Genomic DNA, 15,197 nt, shown 5'->3' on the forward strand with positions numbered 1-15,197 from the left:
AAATGAATCCAAAATGAACCTATTACAAAAAAAAAAAAAAAAGTCTGTGTTTATGAATCTGGCTCTTTCTACACTATGCGGCTGATACATAGTTGAAGTACGTTTTGCCGATGGATCGTGGGCGTTTTCACACTGTGCATGCTACAGACCCGGGCATACGCAATTACCCACAATCCTGAGCCGTGTGCAACTCCGTCACATCTCCACTTGCGGCCGGAGGTGCATAACAAAGTGGTATTGGGACGTTCTCACATAGGGCGAATTTTAGCTAACACATAGTGATAGATTGGCGTATACACAGTTGTGCGCAGAAGTAATTGCCCCTCTCTCCAGACCAGTGTCTGACGCCAAGGGTAGGGCTGCTGCCTTCTATGCAGTATCTTATTTTTAGGTCAGTGGGCTCATCGAATAGAAATAACAAGAGTGCGTAATACAGTTCCGCTTTGAGTCGCTTTTTTCTTTTCTAGTCTCCGCGTCCAGATGCTGCTGAGAAGGGGAAGAGATTTGCAAGATAATGTTTTCTTTTTAAACAAAGAATGATTGACACTCACAAAATTCATATAAACTTTGCAGGCGATAGAAAGATTAAAAGAAAATCGAGAACCGCAGATAACATGCTCCGAGATAAACCAAAGTCAATACATAAAAAAAAAAATCAAACGTCTTCTGAAAATAAAATAAAAAGTGTCATTATTTCAATCAATAAGCAGACAATGGTCAGCGCCGCATAAGACGTTCTGTCAGAATTGGATTTCTAAAGAAACTGTTTGAATTGCTCAGCAAAGTGCAACCCCCGTGCCTGAAATATTCTGCACCGTGCTCCAGCCGCTCCTGTGATTATCAACCTCTCCCGACATCATTAACTAGAGAGATATACTAATATAGGCTCTTTTCTTCTAAGACGCAACAACAAAGATAGCTGCAGGAGTAATAGTGAGGTCCAGGAAATAAAGGGGCGAGAGGAAATTAGTGGTATCAAATTCATGGATTCAGCAGCTGCGACACGGTTTGAATCGATGTACGCTTTACACACCTCCCACCTTCTTCCGGAGTGGGAGAAAGACATCTGGGCGCGGCAAGGAGGCGTGGCCTAGCGGCAAAAGTGCCACAATCACGAGTCACTCCCCCGCTTTTATTATTTTTTTGTAAGTTGCCCCCCACCCCCCAACCACGGGACACTGCGGCCCGCATGTGCAAAATAATCGGGCCTTTTGGGAGGTATGACTTTACCCAGAACTGCCCCAGGATTTAGGTGTGTAAGGGGTATAGCAGGACAATTGGAGGATAAGGAATCCATTTCTACATTATACCTGACTCAATCTTCTGACATATTAAGGCCTTACAGACGTACGCCGCCGTCTGCTTGTTTTATAGCTGTTTTATCTTACCTGTTGCTATTTAATAAACGTTATTCTTGTATTTCATCTGTTCTAGTCATTGATTAATGGTTGCAGGCCTCGAGGCCGCTTTTGCGCTCTTTATCCGTGTTGTTATTATCTCAGACGACTGCTGTGTCACGCTGGGCGCTGGATAATAGCTATATTGTACGTCTGCTGTAGTTTTACTGTATGGACTTCAGTAGCTGTACCTTCCCTCTAATGGCGTCTGTACAATGTGCATAGCTGGGAAATATCTGCCATAAATATATGTGGGGGTATGAGAGACGGCCCCTCTGCGATAAGTGGTGAGAATGGTTTGTTTTACCATGACATCGTTATGTGCGTCCTGTCACACATTAATCCCTGCTTTGTTCTGGATCCCGGCTTACAGGAAACAGACGGTAACTCTCATCCCAAGCGCTTATTAGCTGAGCAGCAGAATTTCCCCAGCGCAGCCAGCGCTTCTCCACGCTGAGTTCTGTGCGTGACGCCGTGCGCTCTACCGCCTCCTACTTTACAGGGCGTCCCTTTCATACAATATAAATGTAACATTTCCGGCAGCTTCTACTACCTTTTATTCATTTATTTATGAAATAAGGCAGAGGTTCTCAAACGCGGTCCTCAAGGCTCCCCAACCGGCCAGGTTTTACGCATTTCCATGCTCGGCCACAGGCGACTTAATATATACTATATTTAAAAAAAAAAAGAAAAGAACAAACATCATATAACATAAAAACCAATGTAATAGTAAGACTGGACCCAACCAAATAGTATCCATAGTGATTTGAGGTCCCAATATTGTCAGCAATGCAGTATGTTATATTGGGAATCGCCTCATTTGGGGGTCCGAGGATAATGACACAGCGATACTTGGGGTCCTAGATGGAAGCGTGGGGTTAGCATCACTGGGACAGCGTCTCCGTCAGCGAGACAGATTTGTGTTCTACCAATACACTGGAACTATAGAAGTAACTAAATAAGCTGATAAGCCTCTGAGTATTTATCAGATGCCACCGGTGATCGCCTGAGGTACAATCCCCCGAACGCTGGCCACCGTGTTCCCATTTCAGGAACTTGGCTTACAGAGACATCAGGACAATGTGGCTGCTGTGCTCGGAGTAATAATGTAATATAGTATTTGGTAATAGGAACCGTATGTACGTTGGGCAGCGCAGGTAGCCGGCTGCCGGGGTATTGGGCGAGTTATACGTATCATTTGTAGATTTTGTTTTTGTAATCTCTTCCACAATTAATACAGTGCAGCCTCCGTGCCGCAGTCATTGCAGGTAATTTGAAGTATATCTGTGTAACTTTCCTGAGAGATAAAGTACCAGAAAATGTGCTCCTAACTGCCACGTTATAGAAGCTGATTGGCTGGTACTTTGTCTCTGTTCAATGCTTAGTACATAAACCCGCAAGTACTTGGCGACCTCAAACACGAGGCTGAATGCCCAAAAAGATCCCGTATTCTACAACTATGACCTGTACGCGGACGGTGGGCGCTGAGCATGGCGGTCTGGGTCTGACCCTTTCGTTGAGGCCAGTTACAAACTGAGAAAAAAATGTTTGTTTGTTTTTTCCAACCAAAAATGGTCCTCAGTGTATATACTGTATATACTCAGTGTATATACTCAGGTGCGCGCCGTCTTTCTGCAGTATAAGGTGCGTCAGTGCGTCAATTGCGGGATTGTGCTCAGACAGAGAAATGTACGCGACGGCAGAAGTAAAAATTGTGCCTCAAAATTTGTTGTACGGTCACTTTTGGGCTTAGTAATGACAACTTTCTTTTCCTTACCACTAAAATTCTGCTCGGTGAAGCCTCATGTTTGTCTTAAATGACTTTGATGACTTTTTATTTCATTTGTAAATTTGTACAGAAACATAGTCGGATGGAGGCAATTACTGGAGCACATTTGCTGCCCCCTGAGGGTATGTGCATATAATGAAGTTACGCACAAGTCAAAGTCTAAAGTCCTGCGCAGACTCTTATTAAACGACCAAACGCAACTAAATATTCAGTGTCATGTGCTCTGCAAATCAGCATTTTAGTTCTGATAGGCGCACTCTAGGTTCCAATCACAAAGTGGTGTTACCTACCTCCAGTTCTAGCAATGCATACGTTATTGAACGTTCTGAGATATCATATTGTTCCCTCGTTTTATTTGTGATGCATCTTTTTGGTGAATTATTTTTGCTAACTTTAGCACTATTTAAACATAAAAATCTATATGTAAAAAATGGGAAACTATATAAATTATTTTATGGACATGGAAAATGAAGTTTTGTTTTTACTCTGAATTGGCAACCCTTTTCATTGCACATTAGGGGTCATTCCGAGTTGTTCGCTCGCTAGCAGTTTTTAGCAGCCGTGCAAACACTATGCCGCCTCCCACTGGGAGTGTATTTTAGCTTAGCAGAAGTGCGAATGAAAGGATCGCACAGCGGCTACAAAATTATTTTGTGCGGTTTCAGAGTAGCTTCAGACCTACTCAGCGCTTGCGATCACTTCAGACTATTCAGTTCCTGTGTTGACGTCACAAACACGCCCTGCGTTTGCCCAGCTACGCCTGCGTTTTTCCGAACACTCCCTGAAAACGGTCAGTTGACACCCAGAAACGCCCACTTCCTGTCAATCACTCTGCGGCCAGCAGTGCGACTGAAAAGCTTCGCTAGACCTTGTGTGAAACTACATCGTTCGTTGTAATAGTACGACGTGCGTGCGCATTGCGCCACATACGCATGCGCAGATTTGCCTTTTTTTGCCTGATCGCAGCGCAGCGAACAACTCGGAATGACCACCATCATTACAACGTGAAGGCAGAGTACGTTAGTTAACATTAGAAGATTTGGGCCTCAGTTTCCTTTGCGCATTTGTACCATTCCCCCCCTAAACAGCCGCCAGATCTCTCCAGGTCCTTGCAGGGAAAGTTCTCCAACCTAAACTACTTTCGTCAGAGGTTTTTTGTTTGTTCCAGCGTCCAGTGATGAAAGCGTGATTTACGGGAGACATGCGCTGGTTCTGAGTTCTTGGTTAGACACGCTGAGGCTTTGCTTCTCAGAATTTATAATGTTTTCAGTACACGGCCATGGCTGGTCCTGGTGCACCCGTGTCAGTGTCTAGCTCTGCCTATAAATAATAGGAGCGGCTTGTCTAGATTCAGACTGTGGGGTATGGTTCAGCGGCTGTGGTGTATTGATATGCCTCGCCTGAGTTATTTTCATGCTTTACAGAACTCTCATACATGGCTTACAGCCACTGCAATTGCACAAAAATCTGCCGTCCTTTCATGAAATAAACTTCCAAAGATCTTACAAAATCAGACGACATTCCAAGCAAAATACCTTCCACTCCCAGCAAATGGTCGGCTGCAAAAGCACAAACGGCGGCTTCAGCCGACATTCCCCAATCTCTGCGCCGCTCACATTCCCCACGTCTTGTGTTATTATGTTGTTATTAGGTGCCGCTATAGAGGTGTCAGTGCGCTTTACGCGGACAGTGATTTAAATGTGTGCCTGGTAATTATCAGCTTAACAGCAAATATCATATTTTCTTTCTCCTGCGAAGTGTCAGACATGTATGTGTAAGGCGTGTGAACGTGGGATTAGAGAGTGATGTTTCTGTCTCTTGTATTTACAGTGGCAGATGAACGCAATATTGCTGTGCTGAATGGACGGGTGCCAGGTAAGGAATTTCTCTACGGTTCCTCACAGAACGTTGTTTTATTAATGCGTGGATGAAAAAAATGCTGCTTCAGTGTTGTTGTTGGCGCACAGCATTCGGCTGCTGCAATGGGCAATTGTCCTAGTGGGTGGCGGAACGGCAGAGAGGCAACCACGTGGAAAATGGCTTCCAGTGGGGCAACAAGCTGCCTCTCTGTAGAAGTCATCAGGGCATCCGCTGTGGGAGCCAGAGGGCCTGAATTGTTTTGCAACTGCACAAAATGTTTTGCAAATTCCCCTGGTGTATGCGCTACACAAAGTGATGTGTGCGCGTGTGTTATATATATATATATATATATATATATACAGATCAATGCCTCCCTGTGGCTATACAGAAGGCATTGCTGGAATGCAGAGTCTCGGATGACCTTGCAGCGCGTTGAGTGCGCCTGGTTCCTTTCCCTCACACATACCCTGCAGGGGATTCCTCTCTCATTAGGCATTTATCTTCACCCAGAGCCATCGGCGCCCCCTATATGTACTATTACAGCGCTGATGAAAACCCTGTCTGATGCTGAAGTGACGGTGGCTCATAAACAAGTGCGGCCATAAAGTGTTGTTATACGGCCTCTCGCCACAGCAATAGGAATGATCTGCGCCCGTGTGCTGCTTATGGTCATGTGCTTAATCGCCGCCTGTTCTTCATCATCTTCATAGATACTTGGCTGATGGGAACATTTAATAAAATAAATGCATTTGTGTTTCCTTAGAGAAATGTGTGCGGATTCACTAACTCTCTCTGTAGTCATTGTGCATACAACATGTGTTAAATATATTTTATTTTACAGCCTTTTTTTTTGCTTTTTGTCGTATATGTTTTTGTTTTATTTATTTTTTAATACACGCTTAACATTGACTGACTTTGCCCTTACTTACCGTGCGGCCGCGGGTGTATGGATTTGTTCCTTTCCTCCGTTACCCACTGTGTGTGCCCGTCATCCCCGCTGATGGCATGTCACACATGGGCTGCCCAACGCCTGACACGCACTGCGCCGTATGTGCAGAGAGCCAAGGAGGCCCATAAGGCTCCGGAAAGTGCAGGGCCAGAGGGAAGGGGACTTGTGATTGGGGGTGCATAGTGTTGGGTTAATTCTGGGGATGGGGGCTGATAATGTAATAGTGGGGGGGAGATATTAATATATTGCAGATTAGGTGATGGGAGACGTTTTATTAAATGAAGGGGTCGTGCCGGTGCCTATTTATTGAAGTTGGGTGAATGGACGCTTTTTATATTAGGCTGAACGCTCATTTTTTCATGTTAGGGTTGTTAGTTGGTAAATCGGTTTAATTAGTAAATATGAATGCTATTAATGTAATTATTATTGTTATTACTTTTTATTTATAAGGCGCCACAAGTGTATGGCAGCGCCGTACAGAGGACAGTACATGGAGACTTAGCATTACAGTAAATAAATAACAGAAATAGAGAACAGGTAACACAGAGCACCACAATTCTCATACATTACATAATACAGATAAGATGTAAGTAGCGAGGGAGTAATCATCGTACTACTAGAGGCTGGCGGCCATAGATAGAGATGAGCCTTTACCAGCAGGAGAGAACGCGGTAAAGATGGTCGCTGAGTAGGAGAGAGCTGCGAGTGACATGTGAGGAGAAGAGGGCTTAGATAACAAGAGGAAAGAGGGCCCTGCTCTGAGGAGCTAACAATCTAGTGGGGAGGGGCGATAGACAGATGACGAGGTGCAAGCAAGCGTGAAGAAGCCTGATGGCAGTATGTAAGCAAAGCTGATGTTCAAGGCATGAGGCAGGGGATGGAGGCACGACCTCAGGACTAGGTTATGCATCGGGAGGGTACGCTTTGATAAATAGGTGGGTTTTCGGTGCCCGTTTGAAGCTTTGCAAGGATGGGGAGAGTCTAATGGAGCGGGGGGGGGGGGGGGGGTTTGCGGGAAGGTATATTAGTTAAATGAATACTAATTATGTAGTGTCGGGGCTGGCTGGGGTGAGGGAGACTGGTATATTTACTTGTTTGTGCTGGCTGGGGTGGAATTATGTCTATTTATTAAATGTTCATTAAATGTATTTTTAATTTATTGTCCGTGCAGGTTGCATGGTGGGAGGCTTAATTATTAAAAGTGGGTGCTACTGATTTAGCATCAAGGCTGGTTGGGGGTAGGAGGCCTAGAAAGCTCCCTCATTGCTGGACTTCATATATTTCATGTTGCTTGCATGAAGGTGGTAATGCCGACTGGCGATGTGGTATATAACCTTCCCTCTAGGATTCCTGCGTGCTTGCGGGGGAAAGAAAATGCTGTATGATGACCCGAGTGATCTTATCGCATGTTCTGCTGCAGTTCTCGTACTTCTAGTATCTCTGTATGATGTCCGCTCTTCACTACAGAACGGCATAAAGCTCATTTTATCCTCATCTATTCTAGGCATGTCCCTTTGTATCCAGAGGCCGTAACTAACACGGTTCTCACCTCCTCTCCTCATCTCTTAAGTCATTATAAACATTTGCAGTTGTATTTACGCTGTATATAATATTATACCGGCTGTGTCACTTCCTTATCCATAAGATTTTACCAACAAGACAGAAACCAAACTTTTATGTCAAGAAAACGTTTATAATGTATGTTCCTTATATCCCACCCTAAATATCTATTTGTTACCTTTTGGAATGTAAGTTCTCACGAGCAGGGCCCTCTCCCCTCATGTGCTTTTCCTTCTCTTACTTAAACCATCCTTGACGACACCTAATCCCGCGGTTTCTGCCACCAGATACTTATGTCAGTGTTAGTTACCCTGTACTTGTCCTATATTGCTTCAGCTGTAAGTCACTATTGTCCCGTTTTTATTTTTCATTTATGTACTGTGTAATTTGGCGCTGCGGATCCCTTGTGGCGCCATATAAATAAAGGATAATACAAATATTAACTATTTGTATAATGCTCACATATTACACAGCATATTTCTAATAATATTTATCATACCTATCAGTGTATCAGTCACATCAGTCCCTGCACCAGCAGAGCTTGCACTCTATATTCCCTATTATTATTACCAGTTATTTATATAGCGCACATATATTCCGCAGCGCTTTACAGAGAATATTTAGCCATTCACATCAGTCCCTGCCCCAGTGGAGCTTACAATCTATATTCCCTATCACATGTACACACACATTCACGCTAGGGCTAATTTGTTGGAAGCCAATTAACCTACCAGTATATTTTTGGATTGTGGGAGGAAACCGGAGAACCCGGAGGAAACCCACGCAAGTACGGGGAGAATATACAAACTCCGCACAGTTAGGGCCTATCACATGCGCACGCACACAGGTTTATTTGGAGAACGTCAGTGGGTGATATCTACTGTACTATAAATCTATAATATTATACGTTACCACACTTACTATGCGATTACGCCGAGGCGACATTCCCATCCAGGCTGTGATAATGGTTGCGGCGTGCATTATATATTCAGACGGTTCTAGTGGAGGTTGAACACATAAACTGCAGATGAAAGCGGTGTACAAGGCCGTCATGCGTTTTATATACGCTGTAAAGAGCAGGTGACACGTGTTAGCACACCCCGTTTATCATTCTTGCTGCGACCTCTGGCGTTATGTGCGCTGCATACTTCTGTCTGATGTCCTGAGAACCAACACCTTACACGCAGGTCCTGATTCCGTGCCGCGCACAGTGCAGATGGTAATGTCGGTTATTATCAACCAAAATCTCAGAACTACCCTACGGCGCATGTATTACGCAGAGTGGGCGCACACAGGTGCTGTTGCTATCGGGTCAGACAGTCTCAGAAATGTTATGGAAAATGTATGGCGTTCCTGCGCAGTGACTGGGAGGTGGCTAGTATTGCACGCAGGAATGGCCGCTAAGTGGGCGTGTTATGTGTACAGCATGTACAGATGCTTGCGCATTCGGCTGCACAGATATGTACAAGAGAAGGAAGTTGTAGCATCATTTGCAGATTCTCGCAAGTGGGCTACCGCCTGTTGACGCTACTATGCGCATTTTTGCGTGTGACTCCTATTGAAGCCCTAAAGTACAATGCTGCTCTTGTGTCCGTCAGGCGCAGCCTCTTACAGCGGAGACGCTCATGATTTGACATGGAAGCAGGTTTCCCATGTTCATCCAGAAACTGGTGATGCTGATACTGTATAATAATACTGCCGCCATCTGCCGCATCATACACAGTAGGAAATCCGAATTCCAGGATACACCAGGAATGGCGTCGCTCGCCGGGCAGATAGCAGCTCACACGGACATTATAATGGACTGACGTACTCGGAGGTGCCCGTGGTGCCTTATAGGGATGTGCACTTGAAATTTTTCGGGTTTTGTGTTTTGGTTTTGGGTTCGGTTCCGCGGCCGTGTTTTGGGTTCGAACGCGTTTTGGCAAAACCTCACCGAATTTTTTTTGTCGGATTCGGGTGTGTTTTGGATTCGGGTGTTTTTTAAAAAAACCCCTAAAAAACAGCTTAAATCATAGAATTTGGGGGTCATTTTGATCCCAAAGTATTATTAACCTCAAAAACCATAATTTCCACTCATTTTCAGTCTATTCTGAATACCTCACACCTCTCAATATTATTTTTAGTCCTAAAATTTGCACCGAGGTCGCTGGATGACTAAGATAAGCGACCCAAGTGGCCGACACAAACACCTGGCCCATCTAGGAGTGGCACTGCAGTGTCACGCAGGATGGCCCTTCCAAAAAACACTCCCCAAACAGCACATGACGCAAAGAAAAAAAGAGGCGCAATGAGGTAGCTGTGTGACTAAGCTCAACGACCCAAGTGTCCGACACAAACACCTGGCCCATCTAGGAGTGGCACTGCAGTGTCACGCAGGATGGCCCTTCAAAAAAATACTCCCCAAACAGCACATGACGCAAAGAAAAATGAAAGAAAAAAGAGGTGCAAGATGGAATTGTCCTTGGGCCCTCCCACCCACCCTTATGTTGTATAAACAGGACAAGCACACTTTAACCAACCCATCATTTCAGTGACAGGGTCTGCCACACGACTGTGACTGAAATGACGGGTTGGTTTGGACCCCCACCAAAAAGGAAGCAATTAATCTCTCCTTGCACAAACTGGCTCTACAGAGGCAAGATGTCCACCTCATCATCATCCTCCGATATATCACCGTGTACATCCTCCTCCTCACAGATTATCAATTCGTCCCCACTGGAATCCACCATCTCAGCTCCCTGTGTACTACTTTGTGGAGGCAATTGTTGCTGGTCAATGTCTCCACGGAGGAATTGATTATAATTCATTTTAATGAACATCATCTTCTCCACATTTTCTGGAAGTAACCTCGTACGCCGATTGCTGACAAGGTGAGCGGTGGCACTAAACACTCTTTCGGAGTACACACTTGTGGGAGGGCAACTTAGGTAGAATAAAGCCAGTTTGTGCAAGGGCCTCCAAATTGCCTCTTTTTCCTGCCAGTATAAGTACGGACTGTCTGACGTGCCTACTTGGATGCGGTCACTCATATAATCCTCCACCATTCTTTCAATGGGGAGAGAATCATATGCAGTGACAGTAGACGACATGTCCGTAATCGTTGTCAGGTCCTTCAGTCCGGACCAGATGTCGGCATCAGCAGTCGCTCCAGACTGCCCTGCATCACCGCCAGCGGGTGGGCTCGGAATTCTGAGCCTTTTCCTCGCACCCCCAGTTGCGGGAGAATGTGAAGGAGGAGATGTTGACAGGTCGCGTTCCGCTTGACTTGACAATTTTGTCACCAGCAGTTCTTTGAACCCCAGCAGACTTGTGTCTGCCGGAAAGAGAGATCCAAGGTAGGTTTTAAATCTAGGATCGAGCACGGTGGCCAAAATGTAGTGCTCTGATTTCAACAGATTGACCACCCGTGAATCCTTGTTAAGCGAATTTAGGGCTCCATCCACAAGTCCCACATGCCTAGCGGAATCGCTCTGTGTTAGCTCCTCCTTCAATGTCTCCAGCTTCTTCTGCAAAAGCCTGATGAGGGGAATGACCTGACTCAGGCTGGCAGTGTCTGAACTGACTTCACGTGTGGCAAGTTCAAAAGGTTGCAGAACCTTGCACAACGTTGAAATCATTCTCCACTGCGCTTGAGACAGGTGCATTCCACCTCCTATATCGTGCTCAGTTGTATAGGCTTGAATGGCCTTTTGCTGCTCCTCCAACCTCTGAAGCATATAGAGGGTTGAATTCCACCTCGTTACCACTTCTTACTTCAGATGATGGCAGGGCAGGTTCAGGCGTTTTTGGTGGTGCTCCAGTCTTCTGTACGTGGTGCCTGTACGCCGAAAGTGTCCCGCAATTCTTCTGGCCACCGACAGCATCTCTTGCACGCCCCTCTCGTTTTTTAAATAATTCTGCACCACCAAATTCAAGGTATGTGCAAAACATGGGACGTGCTGGAATTTGCCCATATTTAATGCACACACAATATTGCTGGCGTTGTCCGATGCCACAAATCCACAGGAGAGTCCAATTGGGGTAAGCCATTCTGCGATGATCTTCCTCAGTTGCCGTAAGAGGTTTTTAGCTGTGTGCGTATTCTGGAAAGCGGTGATACAAAGCGTAGCCTGCCTAGGAAAGAGTTGGCGTTTGCGAGATGCTGCTACTGGTGCCGCCGCTGCTGTTCTTGCGGCGGGAGTCCATACATCTACCCAGTGGGCTGTCACAGTCATATAGTCCTGAGCCTTCCCTGCTCCACTTGTCCGTGGTTAAGTGGACATTGGGTACAACTGCATTTTTTAGGACACTGGTGAGTCTTTTTCTGAGGTCTGTGTACATTTTCGGTATCGCCTGCCTAGAGAAATGGAACCTAGATGGTATTTGGTACCGGGGACACAGTACCTCCAACAAGTCTCTAGTTGCCTCTGCAGTAATGATGGATACCGGAACCACGTTTCTCACCGCCCAGGATGCCAAGGCCTCAGTTATCCGCTTTGCAGCAGGATGACTGCTGTGATATTTCATCTTCCTCGCAAAGGACTGTTGGACAGTCAATTGCTTGGTGGAAGTAGTAAAAGTGGTCTTACGACTTCCCCTCTGGGATGACCATCGACTCCCAGCAGCAACAACAGCAGCGCCAGCAGCAGTAGGCGTTACACGCAAGGATGCATCGGAGGAATCCCAGGCAGGAGAGGACTCGTCATAATTGCCAGTGACATGGCCTGCAGGACTATTGGCATTCCTGGGGAAGGAGGAAATTGACACTGAGGGAGTTGGTGGGGTGGTTTGCGTGAGCTTGGTTACAAGAGGAAGGGATTTACTGGTCAGTGGACTGCTTCCGCTGTCGCCCAAAGTTTTTGAACTTGTCACTGACTTATGATGAATGCGCTGCAGGTGACGTATAAGGGAGGATGTTCCGAGGTGGTTAACGTCCTTACCCCTACTTATTACAGCTTGACAAAGGCAACACACGGCTTGACAAATGTTGTCCGCATTTCTGTTGAAATACTTCCACACCAAAGAGCTGATTTTTTGGGTATTTTCACCAGGCATGTCAATGGCCCTATTCCTCCCACGGACAACAGGTGTCTCCCCGGGTGCCTGACTTAAACAAACCACCTCACCATCAGAATCCTCCTGGTCAATTTCCTCCCCAGCGCCAGCAACACCCATATCCTCCTCATCCTGGTGTACTTCAACACTGACATCTTCAATCTGACTATCAGGAACTGGACTGCGGGTGCTCCTTCCAGCACTTGCAGGGGGCGTGCAAATGGTGGAAGGCGCATGCTCTTCACGTCCAGTGTTGGGAAGGTCAGGCATCGCAAACGACACAATTGGACTCTCCTTGTGGATTTGTGATTTCGAAGAACGCACAGTTCTTTGCTGTGCTTTTGCCAGCTTGAGTCTTTTCATTTTTCTAGCGAGAGGCTGAGTGCTTCCATCCTCATGTGAAGCTGAACCACTAGCCATGAACATAGGCCAGGGCCTCAGCCGTTCCTTGCCACTCCGTGTGGTAAATGGCATATTGGCAAGTTTACGCTTCTCCTCCGACAATTTTATTTTAGATTTTGGAGTCCTTTTTTTACTGATATTTGGTGTTTTGGATTTTACATGCTCTGTACTATGACATTGGGCATCGGCCTTGGCAGACGACGTTGATGGAATTTTATCGTCTCGGCCATGACTAGTGGCAGCAGCTTCAGCACGAGGTAGAAGTGGATCTTGATCTTTCCCTATTTTTGGAACCTCAACATTTTTGTTCTCCATATTTTAATAGGCACAACTAAAAGGCACCTCAGGTAAACAATGGAGATGGATGGATACTAGTATACTTATGGATGACGAGCGACTGCCGACACAGAGGTAGCTACAGCCGTGGACTACCGTACTGTGTCTGCTGCTAATATAGACTGGATGATAATGAGATAAAATTAAAATATATATATATATCACACTAGTACTGCAGCCGGACAGGTATATATTATGTAATGACGGACCTGCTGGACACTGTCTGTCAGCACTGCAGACTCCTAAAGTAAGCTACTAGTATCAAGAAGATAGAAAAAAAAAAAAAACCACGGGTAGGTGGTATACAATTATGGATGGACGAGCGACTGCCGACACAGAGGTAGCTACAGCCGTGGACTACCGTACTGTGTCTGCTGCTAATATAGACTGGATGATAATGAGATAAAATTAAAATATATATATATATCACACTAGTACTGCAGCCGGACAGGTATATATTATGTAATGACGGACCTGCTGGACACTGTCTGTCAGCACTGCAGACTCCTAAAGTAAGCTACTAGTATCAAGAAGAAAGAAAAAAAAAAAAGCACGGGTAGGTGGTATACAATTATGGATGGACGAGCGACTGCCGACACAGAGGTAGCTACAGCCGTGGACTACCGTACTGTGTCTGCTGCTAATATAGACTGGATGATAATGAGATAAAATTAAAATATATATATATATATATCACACTAGTACTGCAGCCGGACAGGTATATATTATGTAATGACGGACCTGCTGGACACTGTCTGCAGAATGCGTTTATAAAAACACCACACGACGAGTGTTTAACTTTTTCAGGCAGACAATCACAATATACTGGTGGTCAGCAGACAATCACAATACTGGTGGTCAGTGGTCACTGGTCAGTCACACTGGCAGTGGCACTCTGGCAGCAAAAGTGTGCACTGTACTTAAAATATGTACTCCTGCTATAACTGCTCCCCAGTCTCCCCCACAATTAAGCTGTGTGAGCAGTGAGCACTCAGCACAGTCAGATAATGATATACAGTATTACATATGATGCAGCACACTGGGCTGAGCACAGATATGGTATGTGACTGTGTCACACTGTGTATCGTTTTTTTTCAGGCAGAGAACGGATTAATTAAACTGGTGGTCACTGGTCACACTATCAGCAAGTAGTACTCCTCCTAATAATATGCTCCCCAAAATTTGTGTCTCTCTCTAGTACTCTAGTCTAAACGGAGAGGACGCCAGCCACGTCCTCTCCCTATCAATCTCAATGCACGTGTGAAAATGGCGGCGACGCGCGGCTCCTTATATAGAATCCGAGTCTCGCGATAGAATCCGAGCCTTGCGAGAATCCGACAGCGGGATGATGACGTTCGGGCGCGCTCGGGTTAACCGAGCAAGGCGGGAAGATCCGAGCCTGCTCGGCCCCGTGTAAAAAAGCTGAAGTTCGGCGGGTTCGGATTCCGAGAAACCGAACCCGCTCATCTCTAGTGCCTTATGGTTGTCACTGAGCCAGCGTAACCTAGAGAATGCCTAAAATGGTTATAAGTAACTACTGGAACCTGGAACCACAACTGCAGCAGGTGGTTAATATTATCGTTTTATTTATAAGGCGCCACTAAGGTTCTGTAGCACCTGACAGACGGATACACACAAGAACACAGTTTCACATAGATACAAAATAAAAATGTGCAATTACTATAATTATGTAGAGAAGACAAAGGAGAGAGGGCCCTGCCATTACCAGCTTACAATGTGTTGGGGTTAGGGGTGCAGAGGCGTCACTTGGGTGGGTGTCGCCCAGTGCGCCATTGTGTGGGCTATTCGTCTTGCGCCCATGAAGTTTTACCAGCTCCCAGCTTGGGGAAAGGCCTGATGCTGCAAA

The 15,197-nt window shown here is 45.7% G+C and overlaps 1 protein-coding gene across 3 annotated transcripts in view; it reads left to right on the top strand.

Moving 5' to 3' along the window:
* Positions 1-15,197, top strand: part of PARD3B (par-3 family cell polarity regulator beta) — a 1,283,796-nt gene that overhangs the window by 495,500 nt on the left and 773,099 nt on the right. For all 3 annotated transcript variants that reach the window (XM_063932652.1, XM_063932653.1, XM_063932654.1), the window contains one exon: positions 5,017-5,061. In XM_063932652.1, the coding sequence (XP_063788722.1) occupies positions 5,017-5,061 (45 nt within the window). The remainder of the gene's footprint in view (positions 1-5,016; positions 5,062-15,197) is intronic.

This window comes from Pseudophryne corroboree, chromosome 7 (genome assembly GCF_028390025.1).
Source record: "Pseudophryne corroboree isolate aPseCor3 chromosome 7, aPseCor3.hap2, whole genome shotgun sequence".
Classification (NCBI taxonomy): Eukaryota; Metazoa; Chordata; class Amphibia; order Anura; family Myobatrachidae; genus Pseudophryne; species Pseudophryne corroboree.